We start from the raw sequence: 25,706 nt of genomic DNA, 5'->3' as shown, positions 1-25,706 counted from the left end.
TAGCTGTTCTTTACTTGCTTTACCTGTAAAGGGTTAAAAAGTTCTACCTTCCCATTGGCTCTTTTGGTCAGGTGCCCACTTCCTGTTCTTTATTAGGGGGACTTTTTAACCCTTTACAGGTAAAGCAAGTAAAGAACAGCTACCAAGAGGGATTTTACAGCTAACTGGCTGGCTGGGTATCCATCAAAGGGAGCTACCCCACCCCACCCCGCCCCCCGCCACCCGCCACCTTTTATTTATCACACAAGCTTTCTAAGGCTCTGGCCTGTTGCAGATCAGTTGCATAAAAGGAGGCGTAATAGAGCTGGACAAAACATATTTTCAGTGGGAAACTGGGTTTCGAGGAAAGGAAAATTTTCATGGGAGGTGGCAAAAAGTGTGAAAAAAAGGATTTTTTTTAGTGGGGAAACTGAAAATCAACAAATTTCATCCAAAAATAGTTTGGGCTTTTTGCGGTTTTCAGCCAATGTTTTTGTTTAGTTTGTTTTTTGTAGCTCTTGGCCTAAATATTTTAGCCAGAAATGTTCAGTTTTCCGTCCACCCTCCACCCGCTCCACAGTTCAGCTTTCAGTTGCTTCTCTCTCTCTCTCTCTGTTTTTCCAACCAAAGATCAATTTTTTTCTGCAGAAAAGGTTGATGAAAGCAATTCCGCCCCCTTCATTGAAATTTTCCCTGGAGAAAACCCCCATTTCCCGATAAGCTCTGATAATGAATAATCCAGCTGTCTTTCCATATCAGGTTTTATGAGAGGAATTTGGGGCAGATGAAGAGTCCATGAGATGAGTTGGAAACAAAGAGCATTGTCTTTTAGCAGCTATATTCCAGCAGCGACAGAGAGAGAGAGCTAGACCTAACAGAGCTGCTCCGTGGGCATGGGGCACTGGTAACATTGGCTGATCCCTATCTAGAAAAGAATTGCATTTGTGAATTAAGGACATGTATGTTCATGCTGTAAATCAACGAACTGCACTAAGGAAAGGTCTAGATTTTGCATCACTGGTGCTGCATCCTCCTGGGAAACCAACCTAGCTCAGCACCAAATCTTCCTTTGCTTAACAAAGGGATACAAGATAACATCTCCTGTGCAAGGTTGAACATACCTGTCCCTCCTCACCCATACCACTCCACACCATCGATTGCTAATCCATGCTGACGGACAGAGGAAAACGGAACATGGAGTGTCTGCAGAGTCAACAAACTCCACCAATCCTGAAAAGAAGTTAACTGACTGCCTCAACTCAAAATTGGCTTCTGTTTCGCAAAGGGCCATTGACAAAGCATCCAAAGCAAGGAATGAGAGAGGAAGAGATCATAACCACAGCAGCAAGACAGTAGAAAGTGGAATAGGAAGGGTCTTTGGATATCACTAACTCTGCACAGTCTGGAATGAAATTAACTGAACCTCATACATCAAAATTGGTATCTGTTTGGTCAAGGGACGTCAATTCAAGTATCCGAGGCAGGGAGTGAGAAAGAGAGGGAAATGTCTGCACTGGATACAGAAAACCAGAGGGAGACTGAGCTGGGAATGGCAGGGAAGAAATTAATCAACCACTTTTGCAAAGACTGAGAGGTTCCCAAAGACAACCAAGGATTGAAGGAGGGGAAGGGATGCAAGGGGAGGGCTAATCCAGATGACGGAAGTGGGGGGGATTCTTCTTCAAAATGGGGAGGGGAAGAGAAAGAGCTGGCAAGGAGGATCATTTTCTTACCTGTGCCTCAGGTGGCTGCGACATCACAGAGTCAATCCCGGGTGCTCGACGTGGCTCACAGAGATGGTCTCTGTCTGGGGGCAGGAAGCTGTTCTTATGTGGGTTTTGCTGGGCGGGGGGAAGGTGCAGATGGGGGTTGGGTCCAACAGCCTCTGCAAAGCCTCAGAATCTTCGGGCATTTGCTGCTGTGATCTGAAGGTCATGTGGTTCCCCCCCACCCACTCGCCTGGCTCAGCCCTGGACCCCAGTGCCTCTTGCTGTGCAGAATCAGAATCATGGTTTTAAGAGATGAAGGCTGACATCTGGGGCTATTTTGTGGGGCTCTGCTGGGACACAGCCACGTCCTGGCATGGCCCCGGCCCTTCTCACCAAGGGAAGCAGAGATGGAGGTTGTATTGATTAAGTATCATGCCGTGGCCCCTGGGAAAACTCCACTGAGGATGACGAGCTTTCTGGGGATTGCCGAGAGCAGACTGTGAAGGAGCCAGGGCTGGCAGTCAGGACTCCTGGGTTACAGGCCTGGTTCTTGGAGGGGAGTGGGGTCTAGTGGGTTAGAGCAGGGAGACTGGGAGTCAGAACTCTGGGGTTCTAGCCCTGTCTCAATGAAAAGATGAGAACATAGACACAGAAATGGTCAGGTTTTACACTGCTCAAACCCATTAGACCCCACTCCCCTTTGTTCTCTGCAACTACAATGGCTAGAAACAATTTTTTTTTTCCGATGAAAGCTGAGATTGTTTCCAGGAGCTGGATGTTATATGATATATGGTGTGAATTGTGATGAAATCATGCTAGGTACCAATGCTGCAAATGGCTTATTTGGGAAGAGGGGGAGTGATTTTGTTTCACAAAATTCTGAATTTCTCAAAAAAGGCAGATTTCCTTTGGAAAACACATTCAACAAAAATATATTAACATGCGAGTCAAATTCTCCATTTTTTTCTAGTGACTCATCCTCACCAGAACTTGCAGAGAGAGAGAGAGAGAAGCAACCAGCTTAACCATGAAAGTTATTTATTGCCAGGTAATAACCATAGGGGAGCCAAACAAACAAAACAGTTATAAAATTAAATCTAACTTAAATTTGATTGCAAAAGTAAGGATTAGAAAACTATAACTGATCACACATGTCAGGGTCAGAAGGCTATACCTAAGAGAGAGAGAGCGCAAGAGCGCTGGGTTCTCACCACTCTGTGAAGCTTGAATCAATCAGGGATCCCAGGTGGTGGTGGTAGCTGAGGGTCTGGAGTGCTGGAGTCAGGCAGAGCCTCCAGCACAATCAGTCAGGAGAAGATGAAGTCCCAGTGGAACTGTTGCAGATGTTGGATCCAGGCATCAAAACACTTACTTGAGCGTGGGTAGGCGTTTTTGAAGGGAAAGAACAATGGTTCAAGGGAGAACACTAGATTTGTTTATGGGTAAACTGATGGCTCAAGGGAGTATACCAAAGTTGTTTTGTTGAGGCTAGACAATAGGAACTGATCGTTCCTGGCTTTGGGCGGTGTTCCTTGGAGGGAGCTCACAATGCAATTATGGAACTTCACTATTTTGGATATCAATAATGGATTTATTATTAGGATTGGTCTGATAAGTACTGAGCAGGGTTTGTGCAGGTGTGGGTTCATTAACATCTGGAGCAGAGATCCCCCATCATGCACTGCTTCCCTGCTTTTCTGGTCCCAGAGTTCAGTGCAGTTCTTGCCTTGAAATCTCTGTTCTCCATTCTGTATGCTAATGGAGATGCCTCCTTGTCCCATCTTCAATGCAAATGAGGCTAGGGGAGTTTCCTTAATTATGTCACCCTTTTCCGGAGGGGTTTAGGTGTGTCTCCCATGGCCTTTTCATTGCTTTTTGTAAGTCTTTCTTCTGATCACTTTTGGTTCAAGCAGAGGCTGTGGGGGGTCTTTTGTGAGTCAGACAGGCTGGGTACTGCACCCTGGTTTCCCAAGAACACAGAGCTGCTAGGTAACAAGTCCATGCGTTGCTGGGGTGCTTGCGCTGAGCGAGCATCCCCATCACATCCTCACTCCATGGTACCAGGTCTGATCTTCAATCCATTGCAGCTGCTGCATCAGTCGCTGAATCCAGCAAACCAGTAGAACCAGACCAATTGCTAGTATAATTTGGAAACTGATGATCACCACACTGGGGTGAAGCGTGATATTCAAAAGACCTGTTGCACTGGGGCTCCACCCAAGCAAAGTCTCCCACCAGGAGCGATGGCCTGTGTTTTTAACTGTAGCTCCTAGCCTAGAAATCTCCTGGTTGTGGTGTTGAATCTCGAGTTTGCCATTCTCCCCCAAAGTTCGGAGCTTCTGCAGCTCAGCTTATAAAGAGGGATGAGGTAATAGTCCCTTAATGGCAGTGAAATGGGGGAAACCTCCTTGTAAAGCTCAGGATAGGCATTTAAATGTTGTACAGTCCATATAGGCACAGTAAACTTACTATCACAACTAACAATAGTGGTTACGTTACAGAAACAGCGATTAACGTAAGGCTCCATGGGTTGAATCCAATGTCCATTAATCAATACAATATAACATCTCATTCTTACACACGCACACATGCTTTACCAACATAGGCAATAACAGACCCCTCTTCCTGGATAACATCGAAGGAACAGTGAGACTTATTCCCAGGTTGTGGGAAGAAGCATTGATCATGTTCCTCCAATGCTTGGTCTTCACAGATAGAGCCCAAACCTTCTTTTCTCCTACACCCTTTTACATTTAATGTGTTCCACACATTAGCTTTCTGCCAGGCCCAAGTGTTAGGATCTCTGGTACATTACTGAGTTATCATTAATCTGTAATCCCTGTGAGACTACTGGGCGGATTACTCTAATTTCTTTGCCTGCCACAGTTATCAGGAATAACTGCAAGCTTTGCTGGTGGTGATTGTACGAACATTAACTAGTCTCCACCGGGGCCAGAGGACTAATTCTTCCTCCATTACATGGGGCCGAATCAAGTTGATTGCATCCATGGGAATTTGTCCTGCTATGGCTTGCTGAAGCATTCCCATGATTACGTTCTGGGTGAGAGCCTGAGCTTGTACACACGCCGAAGCCAATGAGACATTATTCTGGAGAGATTGTACACCAGACATCATTAACTCTTCATCTCTCTCTATGAGTCTTTCCCACCCAGAAATACCTTACTTCTTAACTGCTGTTCCGCACTTAACTGTTTCAAAGATGCTGTTAATGGGGTTCCCATCTTTCCTATATTTTCAGTGGCATATAATAGTTTATTAGCCAGAATTTCTATGTTTGTGGCATCAACTAAAGAGATTCCTGTTCTTACAGGTGAAATCCAATCACTTAATTCCCTTTTTACTCTATTTACATGGTTGGCCCCTTGCCACATTCTTACCCATTCATCCCAACCCTTAAGGCTAGCTCCAATCAAGGGGGCGCATACAGGTGCAATGTGAGGAATATTCATGCCCTCTAAGTGGATTTGAACCTCCTTCCAAGAAGTCTGAGGTTGAAGAACCAAATGTTCTTGTTGATCCAATTTCAACGTATGGGGTCCTGAAATTGGGGTTCTTAAATGTCAGAGGGGAGCAAGGTTTGTGATCAGAGAGTCAAAATTTAAAACTGTTTCTTGTTGTTGACCCAGTTCCATTCTGTACAATCCGGGCTCATGGATCCCTCCGAAATGGTAACGTGCCCATAGAATTTAAACCAAATTGTTGGCATGAGCTTGTCACAATGTGTGCCCTTTAATGGAACTACCCAGTCTGGGGGACCTTGCTGAATCAGGTCATGTCCAGCTAAAGTCCAGTTCAGTGCTTCCCCATTTACTAGGAACCGTGTGATATTCTTGCCTGCTGGCGTGATCAGAGACAGCCGCAGTTCATCTCCGGGTAACAGAGGTGTGTGAGTTACACGTAGGGGCATGGTTGCTCCCCAAACAGCAGAGGAAACCAGGGCTACCCTGCACCTTCCGCCACTCAGGAGGCTGTCACTGGGTGTGTTTGAGGGTGTACGTCCCATTTGAGACCACAACGGCTTCCAGAAGAATGGGATGGAGTCTGGGGTGGTAACAAAACTTGAGTGACTCTCCGGTGGCACTCTGCGTGCAATTGGCAACGCTTTCCCAGGGGCAACTGGTAGCGACACTACAGGGCCCGGGGCTTGCTCCCATTCTCATAGAATCCATGCATGTGGCACAGCAATTTTACTTCCTGGGCTCCACCTGGCAAGCACCTCCAGAGGCTCAGAGGGATCACAGGATCAGCATAGAGCCTGGACCGCATTAAACTCCAAACACTTATGAACAGCAGGGACTGGTGCACCATTGGGATGTCATGGCTCGTGTACGGGACCTGTGAGAACAGAGAAGAGAGAACAAACTCCCACACTCCCCCCGTATATAGTGGGGGAGTTTGGGACCAATATTGCAGAGTAAACATGAAGCAGTGACCTACGTGAGGGTGGCCATAATACGTCGAAGACTTCTCTCACCTTTTCCTGTCTCAACATCGGGGTAGGCACTGACCAGCCCACCTGATGCGTATTTTCCAATAGCCCCAAGCCGTTCCTTCTTGCTGGCAGGGTGGAGAAGACAGTTATACTATTCCTTGAGGGTCAGGTGGTTTATCCTTCCACTCTTTGAGCTGTGAGGAATGAAACCATTTCCGCCAGGGTTTCCCATTTTTTCCATTCAGGATTTCTACCTGACAAACGGTGGGGCTGGCCCGATTCACAACAGAGCAGGGGCCATCCCAGGTGTGTGTCACAGAGTGCTCCTTTGCTGAAAACCTTCTGTCCATCACTGGTTGGCCTAATACCCATATTAAGGAGGTTTTCCCCAGCCTAGTTTTTTGTCCATGTTTTGCTGTACTATGCCTAGCTGTGCTGCCACTCACTTGTGTAAAGCAGCTATCGTCTCTGCTAAGGTTTGTACCCATTCATCTGTTCCCACCTTTCCTTTCCAGGCACTAGGCAGCTCCACTCCCAACCACCATCTTTCAGCCATGCGCATTTGCCTTCCAGTCATAACTTCAAAGGGAGTGTACCCATGTATCGCCTTAAAGCCATTAAGATGATTCATAGCTTTTCATCCCAATCCCTCCCTGAGCTCTTTATTTGTTTTTTTCAAAGCTTCCTTTAGTGTGCGATTGGTTCATTCAACTTGTCCAGAGGATTCAGGGTGTCCAGCTATGTGGAAACAGTGCTTAATGCCGAAAGCCTTGCATAGCTCTTGCAGAACATCTTCCACAAAATGGGATCCCCAGTCTGAATCAATGACTCTGGGAATTCCCATTCTTGAGAAAACCATGTTAAAGTGGTGCTTAGCCATGACCGAGGCAGGGTTGCTTTTAGTAGGGATGGCTTCCATCCGTTTGGAGAAGGGATCTACTATTACCAGACAGTATTTATTCCCTCTACTGATGGTGGGTAAAGGGCCTATGTACTCTGTCTGAATCAGGGACCAGACATCCTCTATTCTTTGGTGCCCCAATGCATTTTTTTTAACCTGGCAATCAGTATTAACCATGGCGCACTGCAGACAGTTCTCACACCACTGATCTCTATCTGCTTTCATGCCTGGTCACCACCCTGTATCTTTAACCCTATTTAAAGTATCCTCTTTTCCTCTATGCCCTTGCTCATGCACAAACTGAATCAGGTCCCTCTGTACCTGGCTGGGGACTATTCAGTGCCTTTGAACACTTGCATCCACTGCGGGATCTTTCCCTGTCCTGGCTAAGGACTGGATTTCTGTATACCCATCTTGAAGGGTACTTAAGCCCAAGGTATCTATTCCTTTGCCTAAAGTTTTTCCCCGGGTAGTTCCTGCCTCTATTTGTTCTACCTGGTCTGTGTCTCTAGTGTGGTTCCTAGTAGCAGCAGCTTTGGCTAAGGCATCAGCTCTGTTGTTCCAATGTGCCTCTTCTGAGTGATTTTTCTGATGCCCCTTTGTGTGAGTCACCCAGGTGTCAGTTCTTTCCTGTTCATCAGTGGGTCTCCTCCCGGAGATCCACCGAGGACTTAGAACGTTTACTGATGCTCTGGTGTCCACTAGCAATTGGGCAAATATCCCTGGGTTCCCCACTGTAGCCCTCACAGTGGGTCTCCCCCATACATCGCACTGAAGGCTTGCGATCAGCTGGGGAGGCCCTCGGTGACCCGGGCACCCCTACTGCTCGGCTGACTCCCTCGAGAGACTCCACTCAGAGGAGGAGGCAGGGGTCTGGTTTTGACAGGGAGTGGGCGTGGGGAACACACTCCGTACTGGGGCAGTGGGCTGGCAGGGGGCTCCCTGCATTAACTCTATTCTCCGCATGACCTGAGACAAAGCATTAATCGGGATGCTGAGGGGCTGACAATCATATTTTCCCATATCCTCCTCTAATTTCACCAGCTCCATCCAAATCACGTTCCTAAGGCTCTCCTTGGGTCAGCGCTGCCCAGGGTTATGGGAGGCAGTGGGGTATCATTGGGAGGGCGACTGGAAAGGTGAGGACCATTATTCACAAATTTAATGGCCTGTACTGGCTCTGAGATAGTCTTTTTGCTGATTTGTTTTTTTAAGACGCCAGTCTCCTGTAGCAAGACCCCTGACTGTTTGATTTTTGCCGCTAGTTCACTCCAGGTTAGGCGTTCTATATCCACAGCCCCCATGGTCAGTTTTGTCTGAGAATTTAGTCCTGCATAAGTGCTCTGTACTAATTCGGGTCCCTGATAATGGGAAGTGATAATCCCATTAGCTTCTGTCTGGGGGAATGAATCAGAGAGAACTGCCAGCTTCTATTTTTGAAATAGGTAAGCTTCGGAGGCCTCTCCTGGTTTCTGCTCTTCCATTATATACAGTTTCTTGCAGGAAGAAGCATGCAGTAATATTTTCAGAGCACTTATCACCCATTTCCGGAGTCCAATGGCAGTCTGCTCCCAAGAACCTATGCCTATGTCCAGAGCATCCGCATCACAAGGAGAGGTGTATAACTGAGCCAATTGGGTTAAGTTAATGCCGTCAGCAGAGGGGTACATTTGCCAAACACGGGCCAGCCATGCAACGGCTGTGTCACGGCCCAGTGGCCCCCGTCTCTCGGCAATAGCCTTGGCTTGACTAGGAGACCATCTTACTGTGTCCGTGGCCAGCTCCTTTGTGGGAAGATCGGCTCCTGCAACTATGTGTTTAACCTCCCTTGTGGAAACAGGGGCAACATTATGCCTGTTTGGTCAATCAGGGTTGAATGGTTTTTTGGGGTCAGCATCAGACGCTTCTCTATTTTCCCAGAGGGCTGCAAATCACAATCCTCTCTCAATCTTACAGCCGCTACCACCCCCTTATGGGCACTAAGTTGGGCACACAATTTACTAACCTCACATGCCTGATATCCTGCTGCTGCCTTGACTGCCTTATTCTCATGTGCCAGGAAGCGAGTTGCTGCTTTCGCTTCTTCTGACAACATTGTTTTGTGTGTTAACTCTTTCGTATACTGTTCTGCATTCCTGCTGGCCTTGTCTCTCTCCTCTTGCATATTTCTACATAGAGTCACCATCTGAAGCTTTTCTGCTCTCAATTCACACCCGTCTGTCTCACATTTGTTCAAACGCTGCTGTAACTGCTTTTTCTCCAGCTCCGGTTCCTGCCTTCCCTTTACCATTTCAGCCATGTCCGGACATGCATCAAATAATGCCCAGGCAGCGGCCGCATCCTTTGCGCTACCCCGTGGCTTAAAGGTTCTGCAATATTGTTCAAAGCTCAGGCTCGCTTCAGTCAGGGGATTCTCACCCTTAAAGCATCCGCTTTCCCAGGGGCATTTCCCCTTCTTCGTTACCCATCTCTCTAACCTGTTGGTTTTCTCCTGTCTCAAGCAAGCAGCCACGGGGGGGTTTCCAGCCATCTCTACTTCCCTGATCTCACTAATGATCCCTACCAAAAGCTCTTTCACTTTCACAAAATCTTTACTTTTAAGGCACAACTCTTTAACTCCTTATTGCATGGTCCTACAGTTATTCTAACGATTCTTAACTTAAAAGTTACAGGACGTTACCAAATATTCTGTGAGAGGGAGACCTCGCTAAAGGAGCTTAGTCTGAAAAAGGAAGAGACAATCTGTGCCTCAGTTTTCCCATTTTGCAGCAACTACTCAACAAGTACCACATGATTAGGGTCACATGCTGCCCGCGTTCCTCCACCGATTTGTAACCAGATTTGCCCATTACTTTGGGGTATGCTCATTTCTTAGGTTTACTCTTCTGGGGGGAGGAGGCGGGGGGTCTGTACTTCTATCAATCTACTGCTTGTGTCACTTGTGTTCTCATACGGAGCTCTACTTCTCCCTGCTGCAAGTTCCCTCCCAATGGAGCTATCCTGCATGACCTCGGTTCCCCAGGCTGGGTTCTTCCAGCCCCCCCCCCCAAAAAAAAATTAATGGAGATATCCTATCTCCTAGAACTGGAAGGGATGAGTCATTGAGTCCAGCCCCCTGCCTTCACTAGCAGGACCAAGTACTGATTTTGCCCCAGATCCCTAAGTAGCCCCCTGAAGGATTGAACTCACAACGCTGGGTTTAGCAGGCCAATGCTCAAACCACTGAGCTCTCCCTCCCCCCCAATCAGTTGAAAACACACTCTCTCTCTCTCTCTCTCTCTCTCTCTCTCTCTCTCTCTCTCTCTCTCTCTCTCTCTCTCTCTCTCTCTCTCTCTCTCTCTCTCTCTCTCTCTCACCCCTTAGATGTCCCTGGACTCAGGCTGGGTCAAGCAGCACTTTCAAGCTGCCACCCTCATATGTCCCAGGTTCAGCACGTCTCTATCCCCACTGTCATGTTACAGTTGTTCTGGTAGTAACCCACTTGATGAGCAAACCCCAGAGGATTTGGGGGCATTTCAGAGATCTTTAAGCTGAAGTACAAGGAGCGTTGCTGCAGAGTGAATGAGGAAACCAAAAAACACCCAGGAGGTGGGGGAGAGAGAGAGTGAGAGGAGCAACCAGCTTAACCATGAAAGTTATCTATTGCTGGGTAATAACCAGGGGAGCCAAACAAACAAAACAGTTATAATATTAAATCTAACTTAAATTTGATTGCAAAAGTAAGGATTAGAAAACCATAACTGACCACAGAAGTCAGGGTCAGAAGGGTATGCCTAAAGAGAGAGAGAGAGCGCTGGGTTCTCACCACTCCGTGAAGCTTGAATCAATCAGGGATCCCAGGTGGTGGTGGTAGCTGAGGGTCTGGAGTGCTGGAGTCAGGCAGAGCCTCCAGCACAATCAGTCAGGAGAAGATGAAGTCCCAGTGGAATTGTTGCAGATGTTGGATCCAGGCATCAAAACACTTACTTGAGCGTGGGTAGGCGTCTTTGAAGGGAAAGAACAATGGTTCAAGGGAGAACACTAGATTTGTTTATGGGTAAACTGATGGCTCAAGAGAGTATACCAAAGTTGTTTTGTTGAGGCTAGACAATAGGAACGGATCTTTCCTGGTTTTGGGCGGTGTTCCTTGGAGGGAGCTCACAATGCAATTAGGGAGCTTCACTATTTTGGATGTCAATAAAGGATTTATTACTAGAATTGGTCTGATAACTGCTGAGCTGGGTGTGTGCAGGCGGGTTCATTAACATCTGGAGCAGAGATTCCCCATCATGCCGTGCTTCCCTGCTTTTCTGGTCCCAGAGTTCCATGCTGTTCTTGCCTTGGAATCTCTGTCCTCCATGCTGTATGCTAATGGAGATACCTCCTTGTCCCATCTTCGATGCAAATGGGGTAAGGGGAGTTTCCTTAATTCTGTCACCCTTGTTCCAGGGGTTTAGGTGTGTCTCCCATGACCTTTTCATTCCTTTTGGTAAGTCTTTCTTCTGAATGGTTTTGATTCAAGCAGAGGCTGCAGGGGGAAGGTCTTTCATGAGTCAGACAGGCTGGGCACTGCACCCTGGTTCCCCAAGAACACAGAGCTGATAGGTAACATGATGATGTACATCTTTCTGATGCCCTGTGGCCTGACCTTCCTCGCCGGGATGTTTTTGAATGACTACATCATCTTCCTCCCTGGCTTCTTCATGGAGAGGATGGTCAACATCTTCTGGTTCCTCAACTTGGCCCTGCTCCTCCTTCTCTGGACTCAATAGATAGATTGTGGCAGGCAACACTTAACGGTGAGGATAATTAACCACTGGAGCAATTTACCAAGAATTGCGATGGATTCTCCATCACTAGCAAATTTTAGATCAAGATTGGATGTTTTTCTGAAAGATAAACACTAGGCATAATTTTTAAGAAAATTTTATGGCCTGTGTTATCCAGGAGGTCAGACTACAGTCTGAGCACAATGACCCTTTCTAGCCTTGGTCTCCGGGGTTCTTTCCCAGATCTGGGAAAGAGGGGGGCTAGTGGGTCAGAGCAGGGGCACTGGGCATCAGTCCCAAAGATTTTATCATCTAAACAGGCAAATACAGGATTTTTTTACAGCATCGGAAACTCCGGGTCTGAAGTCCTGGCTTATAGGCTGGGAACTGAACTCCTGACCCCAGAGGGCCGAGTCTCCTTAATCCTGTTGCCAAATGTAAATTGGGGGAAGTGGCAGGTTCTGGTTCTCTTTCCTTGCTGGTTCCTCTTTTCGGAAAAACAGAGCCAGAATCGACGTTAAAACGGAGGCCTTTATTGTTTGCCTCACACAGGATTCCATCCAAGCTAGGTGATAGCTCTGGGAGGGGAGTGCGGTCCGGTGAATAGAGCAGGGACTCCTGGGTTCTATCCCCAGCTCAGGGAAGGGGAGTGGGCGCTAGTAGGTTAGAGTGGGGGGGGGATGGGACCCAGGACTCCTGGGTTCTATCCCCTGCTCAGGGGAAGGGGAGTGGGCGCTAGTAGGTTAGAGTGGGGGGGATGGGACCCAGGACTCCTGGATTCTATCCCCTGCTCAGGAGAAGGCAGTGGGGGTCTACTAGGTTAGAATGGGGGGGGGATGGGACCCAGGACTCCTGGGTTCTATCCCCGGCTCAGGGGAGTGGGGTCTAGTAGGTTAGAGTGGGGGGGATGGGACCCAGGACTCCTGGGTTCTATCCCCGGCTCAGGGAAGGGGATTGGGGTCTAGTGGGTGGGAGCAGGGAGGTGGGGGTTGGGAGCCAGGACTCCTGGGCTTCTCTCCTCAGCTTGGGGAAGGGAGAGGTGTCAGTAGACTGATCATAATGGGGGCAATTCCACCTCTGATCTACTGCTGTCCTGGCTCTTTCTGGGGAGGCTGACCTGGGTCTCAGCCTCACTGAAGGCCATCTGGAAGGCCAAGACCAAAGAGCGCCACAGCGTGTCCTTGCAGCTCCAGCTCATGAAGGCATACAGGGCAGGGTTGAGGCAGCTGTTCAGGTAGGCCAAGGGAAGCGCGACATCAAGGAGCACCTGCATTGCTGGATTCACCCCTTTTGCTGACATGGCCAATAGGTTAGAGAGGTGGTAGGGGAACCAGCAGAGGAAGAAGGCCGTCACCACGGCCACCGTGATCTTGTAGGGCCTGCCAGAGTGCACCAGATGGTTCCTCGTCAGTTTGGCCACCATGACTCCGTAGCAGGTCAGGATGATGGCAAACGGCACCAAGAACCCAGCAACAAAGCAGGTGAGCACCATGGCCTGGTGTCGATGCTTCCACAACATGGCCACCTCCTCGCTAGTGACGTTTCCCATTGGGATGTAGTTGTTGTAGCAGATGGTGTTGTCCCCTTTAAGCGGGAAGCTCCTAATGTCCCGGAAAATTATATATGGTGCACTGAGAGCCAGAGCTGCAAGCCAAACAGCCACAGCCACCCAGAAAGCCAGCCGGGGGGAGCGGTGGTTCTGGGCCCAGACCGGCCAGGCCACAGAGACGCAGCGGTCGATGCTGATGATGGTGAGGAGGAAGACGCTGGCGAAAAGGTTGAGAAAGGACACTGCACTGTGGATCTTACACAGTGTCTGGCCAAAGGTCCAGTGGAAGTTCAGCGCTGCATAGGCCACCTCAATGGAGAGGAAGGAGGTGAAGATGAAGTCGGCCACGGCCAGGTTGAGGTACCAGATAGAGACCACCGTCTTCGTCATCCGGAAGCTGGCGATGAAGATAACCAGGCCATTGCCCGTTACTCCGAATAGGAATCCCAAACCGAAGAGGATGGCAAAGAGAACTCGTATCCATCCATGCTGGGCTCCATTCTCTTCCCCGTGCTGGTAGGGATTCCTGAAGGTGCTGTTCACATATGGAAAGGTGGGGTGGGCCCAGGGGAGCTGGAAGGTTGTGGTCTCCTCCATCCTACAACATCCAAACCCAGATCCACTGTCACCGTTAGGGCCGGTGGGGCGCGAGAGCAGGGGGTTAGCAGAGCTGGGCAGAAAACATTTTTCCCATGCCACAAATTTTTGAAACTTTTGAAAAATTGTCCCATCCTGAATTGGAGCCAAATCTTGACATCTCAACGTTTTCATGAACCAAAAACCAAAAATCGGTTCAGGACAATCATAGATTCCAAGGCCAGAGGCACCATTGTGATAATCGAGTCTGACCTTTACAATACAGGCCAGAGAATGTCCTCAAATTAATTCCTGTTGGAACTAGAGCAGATCTCTTCAAAACAATCCCACCCTGCTACCAAAATTGCCCATGGTGGAGAATCCACCCTCATCAAAACCCTCCATTCTGATCATTTCTAAATGTGGCATTTTCAATACCACCTGATTTTTATTTCTTTTTAATTGTTTTTACAAATGATAATTAGCTTAATTGTTCCCCCACAAAAAAGGTGTTCTGAAATAATCAGATTTTTTCATTTGCAATGTCACAACTTTTTTCCCAAAAAACTTTTTTGGGTCAGGAAATTGGTGAAATTCCCAGAAAAACATTGATGTCAATGAATCAGCTGTTTTAGACATGAAACCATCTTGTCAAAAGTTTCCTGACCAGCTCTGGAGATAAGTAGAGTGAGACAGGGTGAAAACCACTCCCCCTTCTTCCCCTTGCAGAGGGGGTGGGGCATTCCCTTTCCTGGGGGGCGGGATATCCCTGTTTGTCTCCTGTAGGGGTGGAGGTGCTTCCTCCCCGTCTCCCCTCACCCACAGCGCCTGCTAATTGGCAACCATGTCCCCACGCCCTCTGCTAATTGGCCACATCTCAGTGCTACTCAATAACTGTCTGCAGGATTGTGATGAACTGGGACTATTCTTAACGTGGTCTTTGAATGCTGAGAGGGGAGTTTGGCTAAGACGGTCTGCACTGGGGGATGGGAGACTGGCCGAGGGAGGATATCTGAGCATGTAACGTGAGAACCCAGGAAGGGGTTAGAGGCCAGGTGACACCTTTGCCCGGGAAACTGAAGAAAGGCTGGAGGAGGAGACGCTGGGGGAGTGAGAGTGTCAGAGCTGGCTGGTGGAATGGCTGGGAGGCAGATGGGGCTCTGACCTCCCAAGGGGGCTGTGGTGCCCTGGGACCGAAAGATGCACCTAATTGGGGGGGTCCTGTTGTCTGTGCCTGCAAGACCTGTCTTGGACTGTATTCCTGTTGTCTAAATAAACCTTCTGCTTTACTGGCTGGCTGAGAGTCATGGTGAATCGCAGGAAGCCGGGGGTGCAGGGTCATGTGTCCCTCCATACTCTGTGACAAGGATATTGAGAGATAAAGGGGGGGGGGGAGTTTCTGGGGCAGGGGTTGGTCTAATCCACTTCTGACTAGACCAATCAGTGCGGGGTAGGAGAGAGAGGAGCCAACCCAGGCCACACCCCCACAGACCAAAGTGGGGTGCAGCTGTACCGATGTGGGAATAGGGATGGGGTAGTTGTGTGGGGTGGGAATAAGATATCTCCCATCCAGGGCTGGAGCAGCTGGGTGTTGGGGTGGTATCTCCACACTGGTGGGGATATGGGGCCAGCAGGCTCCATTCACAGCCACCCCCCAGGGCCTGCTGGTCCATTCCCAAATCTTCCCTGACTCAGCACAGCCCCGACCGCACCCTCTGCAGAGCCATGGCCCTGCCATCTACCTGGGGGATCCACTAGCTCCGTCGAGGGCAAGCTGGGGTATTGGGGGACTCCTCCCAAGAGGGACCATGCCTGGGGAGGGGAGCTGTGAGGGACCCGGGGCTGAGTTGGAAGGATCTGAGCCTTTCCTTACCCAGGTCTCAGAGGGACGTCTCTCTGTGGATCCCTAGAGCGGGTCTCCTACCGTGGCCCCAGCAGCTTGCACTCTGGCCAGGCTGGGAAACTTGAAGGGGTCATGGGAAAGGGGAAGGAGGAGAAAGGGTTTGGGTCTGGGGCTGCAGAAACAAATTTGGAGCAGCCTCAGCACTTTCATTTCCTCTGGTGATTTGTTGCTAGCAAAGGGATCAGACAGCTTCTCGGGACTGCCCTGTGCTCCCCTCTCTGGTATTGTTCTAAGTTCCCTGTTTACTTTTTATCACGCCCCCCCCCCCCTCCTTATCCCACTTAGACCCCACTCCCCTCCCAGAATGGGGGAGAGAACCCAGAAGTCCCAACTCCCACCCTCACCCCTGTTCTAACTCACTAGACAGCACTCCCCTCCTACACCATGGGTGAGACCCCAGGAGTCTCGACTCTTTCAAGTTCCATCCCTGCTCCCTTTACACAATCTCAGTGGTGTAACAAAGTGGGGGATTTTCTGGGTTTTTTCCTTGTTTTTCCAATGGTTTGCATGCAGACGGAGTGGGACTCGGTTTCCCTGGGTGTTACTGGTTTAACGAGGTGATGGGAGAGGGAGTTTGTTGTTACAGAGGACCTGTGATGGAACTGGGGACCCCAGCCAATGGCCTGGAGAATGGATACCCCAGCGACTGGTGACCTGGTGACCCGGAAGCTCAGCTCAGGAGTCACAGCCGGTTCTGGCCAGTGGGAGGACAATGGGTTGTAAAGAGAGGGCCCCAGTGACCTAACCAGACAGTTACAGCCAGAAGGGGCCAGAAGACAGAAGAGAGGAGAGGAGGCCCAGGCAACCCTGCTTACCTGGCTAGAAGACAATGGACAGAGGTGGGGCTTGGGGCCGGTGAGATCAGATGCCCAGCTGGGAAGCAGGGGGCTCTGGGCTGGAGAGGGGGAGCAGACAGAGCCCACCTGGATGCAGAGGAGACTTGGATGTGCTGTGCTGAGGGAGGCCAGGCCTGAGGCCCTGACAGTTTCCTGTGCTGTGTTCAGACGCTCAATAAACCCTCCTGTGTTACGCTGTCTGAGAGTCGCTCTGGTCTAGAGAACAGGGTGGCATTATTCCCTCTGGGAGTGGAGGCCCCAGGGTCCAGAGCGAGTGGACTCCCTGAGGGGGCCCATGGCGAGAGACAGGCGTGCTAAGGCTCAGAGAAGTGTGGTGCCAGGAGGCGGAGGGGCTTAACCTCTGAGAGAGAGTCGATTCCCGAGAAGGGCTGTCGCACTGAAGGGGGTCCCCCCCATGGACTGCATGGGGCCAAGAGGAGGCACGACCTGTGAGTCTGTGACAAGGGGCAAGAAGCAACCCCCTCTGCTTCTCCCACCCCGCTTGGATCATCCCCCTTGTCCCTCTGCTCTTCCTCTACCTACCAATCCTTCAGGAACTCAATTCTCCAGCTTAGCCTCATGGTGGAGGCAGGGATACCAAGCTCTAGGGCAGCGCAAAGGAGCATTTAATGAAGAAGCAGGATACCAGTTTATATAGGCCTGTAGTGAGTCGGTGTTGCTCCCCGGCACCCCGGAGGGGAAGAGCCCACCCGGAGGCCACAGTGGGCGGAGCCAGGGAGCTCTGAGCCCGCCCCTCGGGGTCATGCGGCGACCCGGAAGTATAAAGGCTGGCCCTCAGAACTCAGTCAGGCCCCAGCCGCCGAAGAGACCAGACGTCTCCAGCCTAGCTCGGGGTTGGGAAACCTCTGCGGCCTGGGGCGGCCGCCGGGAGCTGCCAGGCCTGCCCTGCACCCGCTACCCAGAGGAGCTGCCAGGCCTGCCCTGCACCCGCTACCCAGAGGAGCTGCCGGGCCCGCCCTGCGCCCGCTACCCAGAGGAGTTGCTGGACTTACCGAACGACGCCTGGCCTGACGAACCCATGGTTCAGGATCCCCCCGAGGTCGACACCGGCCCCCAGGAAGGCCCCGAGGGGGAGTGCGGAAGTAGCCCGGGGGCAGCCGACCCCAGTCTGGCTGCAGCGTTGCCAGAGCCTATGTCAGGGTGTTGCGGCCAGGATCCCCACTGACTAAGCAGCGGGCCGTCTGCCGCTGCTAGGGCCCCGGGCTGGGACGCAGTGGAGTGGGAGGGCCTGCGTCCCCCCTGCCACCCAACCCATGGGTGGCCATCTCCCCCTCTCCCAGGCCTGTGGAGGCTCACTTTATACTGTGCTCAGCCCTGCCTGAGCGCCTGCCCCAGCGTTTGTTGCCCTGCCCTGACCTAGGGCCTGGGCCTAAATACTTTATACCATTGCTCAACCCTGACTGAGGGTCTGAACCCTGACATAACATTGGTGTCCGGGCTTATCGTCCCGGGCTTATCGTGTCTCTCAGGACAACGAGGACCGATGGGGAAACCCAGCTGCTGGACAGAGTGCCCCGCCCCAGTGTGTAGTGAGTCAGTGTGGCTCCCCGGCGCCCGGAGAGGGTCGAGCCCCAGCAAACTCTTGTACAAGGGCCATGGGTCTGATCTGGTGTGGCGGGGTGAGGGGGGACACCTGGGCCCCTGGGTCTGTTCCAATGATGCCTGCCATCCCTGCACTCTAACCTACTAGACTCCACTCCCTTCCCACAGCTGGAATAGGACCCAGGAGTCCTGATTTCCGCCCCCCCCCAACCCACTCCCCTCCCAGAGCTAGGGTTGCCAACTTTCTACTCAAACAAAATCAAACACCCTTGCCCCACTCCTTGCTCCGCCCCTTCTCTGAGGCCCCGCCCCCCACTCTCTCCATCCCCCTGCCTTCTGTCACTCTCTATCTCCCACTCTCATTCACTCACTCACTAATTTTCACCAGGTTGGCTCAGGGGATTGGGGTGCCGGGGGGGGGTGAGAGGGTGAGGGCTCTGGCTGGGGGTGCGGCCTCTGGGGTGGGGCAGGGGACGAGAGGTTTGGGTGCAAGAGGGGGGATCTGGTCTAGGGGGTGGAGCCAAGGGGTTTGGAGTATGGGAGGGGCTCTCGGCTGAGACAAGGGTGTGGGGTGTGGTACGGATTCTGGGCTGGGGGTGCGGGTTCTGGGGTGGGGCCAGAAATGAGGGGTTCAGGGAGCAAGAGGGGTGGGGTTGGGATGTAAGGGGGTGAGGGCTCTGGCTGGGGGTGCGGGTGGGGATGAGGGGTTTGGGGTACAGGAGGGTGCTCTGGACTGGGACTAAAGGGGTTCTGAGAGTGGGAGGGGAATCAAGGCTGGGGCAGGGAGTTGGGGCACGAGAGGGGGTGCGGGGTGCAGGCTCTGGGTGGCGCTTAGATCCCATTCAGATTTTCCTTCCCCAAATTTGCATTTTCCAGAACTTTAAAAACTTTTGTTTTCGTTCCTTTTCAGAACAATTTTTCCCCCAAATCCTGACATTTCCCATTAAATGAAAACTCTGGTTCCTGGTGAGTTCTATGCATAAGTGCCTCAGAACCCATGAAGAGGTTAATTAATTTCATCCACCAAGGAATTTTTGACAAGATCTAATCTTCACAGACAAGTACTGTGAGACTGATTGATCCAATCTCATGCCTGTGCATCCGGTCAGCGGGTTTCCCAGCTGCTTCTTAGCAAACATTATAAACTATGAGAGAAATTGTCTCGCCGATGGCCCAGACCTTGCACCATTCCTCAGAGTCTTCATCTCCCAAAGAGAGACACGAATCCTAGAATCATAGACATGTTGGACTGGAAGGGACCTTGCTAGGTCATCTAGTCCAGTCCCCTGCCCTGAGACAGGACTAAGGGTATGTCTACACTTACCAGGGATCGATGCTGCAGCGATCAATCCACCAGGGGTCCATTTAGCAGGTCTAGTAAAATTAACTGCAGATCGCTCTCCCGTTGATTCTGGTACTCCACCGGAACAAGAAGCGTAAGGTAAGTCGACGGGAGAGCTTCTCATAGCATTATTCACGTAGCTGGAGTTGTGTAACTTAGGTTGACTTAACCCCGTAGTGTAGACCAGGCCTAAGTATTATCTAGATCATCCCTGACAGGTGTTTGCCTAACCTGGTCTTAAAAATCTCCAGTGATGGAGATTCCACAACCTCCCTAGGCAATTTATTCCAGTGCTTAACCACCCAGACAGTTAGGAAGTTTTTCCTAATGTCCAACCTAAATCTCCCTTGCTGTAATTTAAGCCCGTTGCTTCTTGTCCTAGCCTCAGTGGTGAAGGAGAACATTTTATCACCTTCCTCTTTATAACAACGTTTTACCTAATTGAAGCCTGTTGTCATGTCCCCTCTCAGTCTTCTCTTCTCCAGACTAAACAAACCCAGTTCTTTCAATCTTCCCTCATAGGTCATGTTTTCTAGACCTTTAATCATTTTTGTTGCTCTCCTCTGGACCTTCTCCAATTTGTCCACATCTTTCACAAAATGTGGCACCCGGAACTGGACACAAGACTCCAGTTGAGGCCTAATCAGTGCGGAGTAGAGCAGAAGAATCATTTCTCATTTCTTGCTTACAACACTCCTGCTAATACAACCCAGAAGGATGTTTGCTTGTTTTGAAACAGTGTAACGTATTTAGTGACTCATATTTCGTTTATGGTCCACTATGGCCCCCAGATCCCTTTCCTCAGTAATCCGTCCTAGGTGGTCATTTCCCATTTTGTATTTGTACAATGGTTTATTCCTTCCTAAGTGGAGTACTTTGCATTTGTCCTTCCTGATTTGCACCCTCTTTATTTCAGACCATTTCTCCAGCTTGCCAAGCTCATTTTGAATTATAATCCTATCCTCCAAAGCGCTCGCAACCTCTCCCAGCTTGGGATCACTGGCAAACTTTAGGAGTGTACTCTCTATACCATTATCCAAATGATTTATGAAGATACTGAACAGACCCAGACCCAGGCCAGATCCCTGCAGGACCCCTCTCGATATGCCCTTCAGCTGAACTGTGAACCATTGATAATGACTGTCTGACTCGACAACATCTAGAGCTCATCAAAAAGGACCCAATGAAGATCAATCAATATGTAGAAATTGTTTTCCTTCCATTTGTTTTTGATGAAGACACATCATTCCATCCTGGGAAACTCCCCACTGTTTTCTGTTATGGAAGCCACCCCTCTGTTTTCAGAAGAAGTGATTTTTGACACCAAGCTGTTTTTCTATTTGGAAAGCCAGCATTTGCTGCTTTGGAAACTGTCAGTTGAGGGGAAAAATCCTGCCAGGTACTAAATTAAAATTGTCCCGGAAGCCCTCCCCTAACAACCACCAGCTCCCCTCCTCCGCCGAACTAGTGACCAGATACACTGAAAAGGAAGCAAGAAAGTTAAGATGAGTAAAACACCAGAAGAGAAAGAAGAACCAATGAGACAGAGGGCACCACCTGCATGATGGGGCCCCCACTTTTGGGCAGGGAGTCTGTACAGTGCCTGGCACAAGGGGGCCTTGATCTCAGGCCGGGGGTCTGTACAGTGCCTGGCACAAGGGGGCCCTGATCTCAGGCTGGGGGTCTGTATAGCGCCTGGCACAAGGGGGCCCTGATCTCAGGCAGGGGGTCTGTACAGCGCCTGGCACAAGGGGGCCCTGATCTCAGGCCGGGGGTCTGTACAGCGCCTGACACAAGGGGGCCCTGATCTCAGGCCGGGGGTCTGTACAGCGCCTGACACAAGGGGGCCCTGATCTCAGGCCAGGGGTCTGTACAGCGCCTGGCACAAGGGGGCCCTGATCTCAGGCCGGGGGTCTGTACAGCGCCTCGCACAAGGGGGCCCCAGTCAGCACCTTGCACAATGAGGGGCTCTGATCTTGGTTGGGGTCTGTGCAGCCTCCAGCACAATGCTGGGGCCTTGATCTCGCCTGTGCAGCTCTAGTTCAGATCTTGCCCAGACGTTGATTAGTTTCTGTTTCTTCCTCACCTGTGTCTTGGGGCTGTGGCGTCTCAGCATTGATCCCCGACGTGGTGGCTGCAGCTCACATAGGTTGACGGTGTCTGGGGCCAGGAAGCTGGTTTTCTGTGGGTTTCTCTGGGGGGAGGCTCTGTGGGGCTCAGCGGAGGAGAAGGTGCAGGGGGGGCTGGGGCTGCTAGCAACTGCAAACCTCAGAGGCATCCAACTCTGGCTGCTACCTGCTGAATGTCACGTTAACCGCCCCCCCCCCCCCCCCGACTCACCCCTGGACCTCAACACCTCTCACTGCACAGAATCAGCCTCGCGGTTCTCAGAGACAGATGCTCCCATCCAGCGCGGCCACGAGCCGACAGCAGGAGCTGAGACAAAGGCACAGCCCCGGGCCTGTACCAGGACCAGGGCAAGTGGAGGGAGCCGAGGAATCACAGAGGGGTGGCTGAGGGCAGAGAATGAAGTGGAGGCCGGTTCATATCAGATCATCCATCTGAGAAATGACTTGTAAAGCTGGGGATGGAACCCAGGAGTCTGACCCCTCAGCCCTGCCTGCTGCTCTAACCACTAGACCCCGCTCCCCTCCCAGATCTGCAGATAGAACCCAGGAGTCCTGGCTCCCACCCCCCTGCTCTAACGACTAGACCGCACTCCCCTCCTAGAGCTGAGGTGAGACCCCAGGAGCCCCTGGGTCTTCCTGTGTCCTGCCCTCCCTAAAAAGCCCTAGGGGCAAGAACCAAACGCCTCTGCAGCCCCCCATCGCAACCAGACAAGCCCCACCCCACCCCCATCTCTCTGCTCCTCTTCAGAGCCGTTTGCTAGGAAATCTGGGCGCTCTCTAGTGTTGAGACACTTCCAAAGAAGGCAGAACCGAGCCCTTCTCCACAAACTCCTGCCCTGTCTGGGTTGGCGGGGCGGGGGGGATACCAGGATTGGTGTGACCCTGGACTCCCCAGCATTTACCCTCTCCACATGATGGCACAAATATTTGTTCAAAATACGCCTTGAGAGTTGTCCTTTGAAAACTGCCAGCAGCAGGCGTCTCAGGCCTATCTGCACGCGCCGTTCAGGTCGGCATGAGACGGGACATTATGAATTCCCTCAATGCCGTTCTGCTCCACTGTGGAGAAGCCCCGGTGGCCTCGCTGAGGTGAGGGTGACCAGCCGGCCTGGCCTCTACAAAGCAAGGTGGGTTTGCCTGTTTTTTCATATCAGCCCCATCAAGCCAACCCAGCAGGGGCTGCCCCGCTCCCTGACTGGAGAGATCAAGAACTAACATTGCTCCAGAGGGTCCCAGGAGGCTCAACTCCCGGAGACCATCCTGGCTTTTAGGCTGAATCCATTTGGGGATATAAGGAGCAGTAGGAGACTCCATTTTAATCCTTCAGAACACAAAAAAATCAAACGATCGGATACCTGTGCTGGGTCCTGGCCAGCAAAAAAAAAAAAACAGCGAGGAGCCTGGGGGTGTGAGAAACTGTCTTGAATAAAGCCTGGATCATGCTGGAGATGGTTCTAGACTCTCAGAGCTGTGTTTTTCCTTTGATTTCCTTGTTGTCATCTCCTCCCTTCTCCATTGCATCACGTACGCCAAGTGGTTAAATCACTTGTACGGCATCAGAGCTGGGTCAGTGCAGGAACGTTGGCGTCTCTGGTCCACCGATAAGCTGGAAGGTTTCACTGGCTCCATAGAGGCAGCAAACCCAATGCCTTTGCTGAGAAGGTCCAGAGAGAGGGACTGGGCCCAGTAGAGGGAGGATTTGAGGGGAAAATACGGGGCTGGAAGGGGACTAAGGTTGGCCTGCTAGGAGTACCCAAGTTGTGGGAAGCAGGCGGTTGAGGTTTGAGCTCTGTATCAAAGTTGTGCAGCTTTGAGACCACTCCGGATTACTAGGCAGGTATTGACTGGACCCCTTGTTACCCCAGAATTTGACATTCCTGCATGTACCCCAGAACTTGTCAGTATGGCAGTCAGCCATTTTGTATGTGCCGCCACTGCTGAAAACCAATATCACATAGCTAATCAGAATGGGAGGATGGGACAGAAAGTGATGGAAGGGAGTGAGTGGCTAGCGACCTGGGTTTTACGTGCCCGTGATATATTGTTGTTATGTCTGGAAATATTAGAAATGTTTTGAGATGCGTAGTTGCTGATATGAGGAGAACTGGTGACCTGGTAGAGGTTGTTAAGATGACCCACTAGGAGTCACTATAGGGTATGTGCTTTGTTAGAGTTAGATATAAAAGATTGGGTCAAAGTAAATACCTCGGAGCAGCCCGAGGGAGCTTCTCTTAGGGCAAGGAGCTGACATCTAAACTCCCCGTCAGCTGGATGGAAATAGGCCCTGGAAGCCCGGCTTGTGATCACTCAAAACCAGCCCGTAGGTGACTATATCTGGGATGTCCCAAACCTATGGCGTGTCTGGGTGCGCTAGCTAATGAACACGCTTGCTTGTGTCAATCATTTATTGGATGGGAAGCGCTGTGTTCCCAATGATTTATTACTGATACCGCCTGGCGAGAAACAGTTAAGTTTCCCCTACTCTGGGTTCTGAAAACCCCTGGGTAACACCTCGCTGGTCTGGCTGAACCCCCAAATCCTCACCGTGGTTCTGAGCTAGGGTTGCCAATTTTATATTCGCACAAAACCGAACACCCTTGCCCCGCCCCTCCTCTGAGGCCCCGCCCCTGCCATACCCCTTCTCCGAGGCCCCACCACCCGCTCACTCCATCCCCCTCCCTCTGTCATTCACTCTCCCTTACCCTCACTCACTCACTCATTTTAACCGGGCTGGCTCAGAGGGTTGGGGTGCAGGAGGGGTGAGGGCTCTGGTGTGGGGCCTGGGATGAGAGATTTGGGGTGAAGGAGGGGGCTCTGGGCTGGGGATGAGGTGTTCAGAATGCAGGAGAGGGCTCCTGGCTGAGGCAGGAGGTTGGGGGGCAGGGGGTGAGGGCTCCAGCTGGGGGTGCAGACTCTGGGGTGGAGTGAGGATGAAAGGTTTGGTGCACAGGGAGGGTCACTGGGCTGGGACCAAGGGATTTAGAGGGGGGAGGGGGATCAGGGCTGGGGTAGGGGCTTGGGGTGTGGGATGGGGTCAGGGGTGCAAGCTCCCAGTGGCACTTCCCTCAAGCAGCAACCAGAAGTGGCGGCATGTCCCCCACCTGGCTTCTACGTGGAGGCGCGACCAGGCAGCTCTGTGTGCTGCTCTGTCTGCAGGCACCACCCCTGTAGATCCCATTGGCCGCAGTTCCCGGCCAATGGGAGCTGCGAAGCCAGCGCTTGGGGCAGGGGCAACGTGTGGAACCCCATGGTTGTCCCTGATGTAGGAGCCGGAGGGGGGACATGCCAATGCTTCCGGGAGCCTCCCTTAGCCCTGCTGCATCACCGACTGGAGTTTTAACGGCCTGGTGAGCGGGGCTGATTGGAGCCGCCAGGGTCCCATTTCAATTGGCTATTCTGGTCGAAAACTGGACACCTGGCAGTCCAATTCTGTGCCGGGCCTGGCAGAACTGCGCCCAGGCCTTTGGACGTGTCCGGGCCAGGCTGACACAGGGAGAGGCAGGCGGCTGGCAAGGAGGCGACAACTCCCACGGGGAGGTGAGAACATTGACAGGGAAGTGGTCAGGGCATTGGCCCGGCTGCTCTGTGGTCTGTCCATCCGGGCAGCCAGCAGGAAAAGGGGGGGATGGGCCTTGCGTTCTCTTGAATAAAGAAACTGGCCCAACTGACTGTCACTGGGAGCCAGAACTCCTGGGTTCTATCCCTGGCTCTGGGAGGGGAATGGGGATGAGTGGGGGTCACACAGTGGGGGCTGGGAGCCAGGACTCCTGGGTTCCATCTCCAGATCTGGGAGGGGAGTGGTGCCGAGTGATTAGAGTGGTGGGGTCGGAGGTCAGGAATTCTGGGTTCCATCCCCAACTTTACAAGTCATTTCTCAGATGGATGGTCTGATATGAACCGGCCTCCACTTCATTCTCTGCCCTCAGCCACACCTCTGTAATTCCTCAGCTGCCTCCACTTCTCCTGGTGCGAATGGGCCCGGGGCCATGCCGGGACGTGGCTATGTCTCCACAATTAC

The 25,706-nt window shown here is 51.6% G+C and overlaps 1 protein-coding gene across 1 annotated transcript; it reads right to left on the bottom strand.

Annotated features, from left to right (window-relative positions):
* Positions 1–2,709: 2,709 nt before the first annotated feature.
* LOC101938707 (chemerin-like receptor 1) lies at positions 2,710–15,961 on the bottom strand. Its single transcript, XM_005312708.4, has 2 exons — positions 15,789–15,961; positions 2,710–13,937 (listed from the first exon to the last, which is right to left on the bottom strand). Exon 2 carries the CDS (start codon positions 13,934–13,936, stop codon positions 12,845–12,847), a length of 1,092 nt encoding a protein of 363 aa, XP_005312765.2. The 5' UTR covers position 13,937; positions 15,789–15,961; the 3' UTR covers positions 2,710–12,844.
* Positions 15,962–25,706: the final 9,745 nt, after the last annotated feature.

This window comes from Chrysemys picta, chromosome 20 (genome assembly GCF_011386835.1).
Source record: "Chrysemys picta bellii isolate R12L10 chromosome 20, ASM1138683v2, whole genome shotgun sequence".
Lineage (NCBI taxonomy): Eukaryota > Metazoa > Chordata > Testudines > Emydidae > Chrysemys > Chrysemys picta.
The sequence above is the reverse complement of the archived record's forward strand: the minus strand, read 5'-3'. Positions and strand labels throughout refer to the sequence as shown.

What these genes read in the sequence shown, in the direction of transcription:
- LOC101938707 (XM_005312708.4), bottom strand. Translation starts at nt 13,936, where the DNA reads ATGGAGGAGACCACAACCTTCCAGCTCCCCTGGGCCCACCCCACCTTT.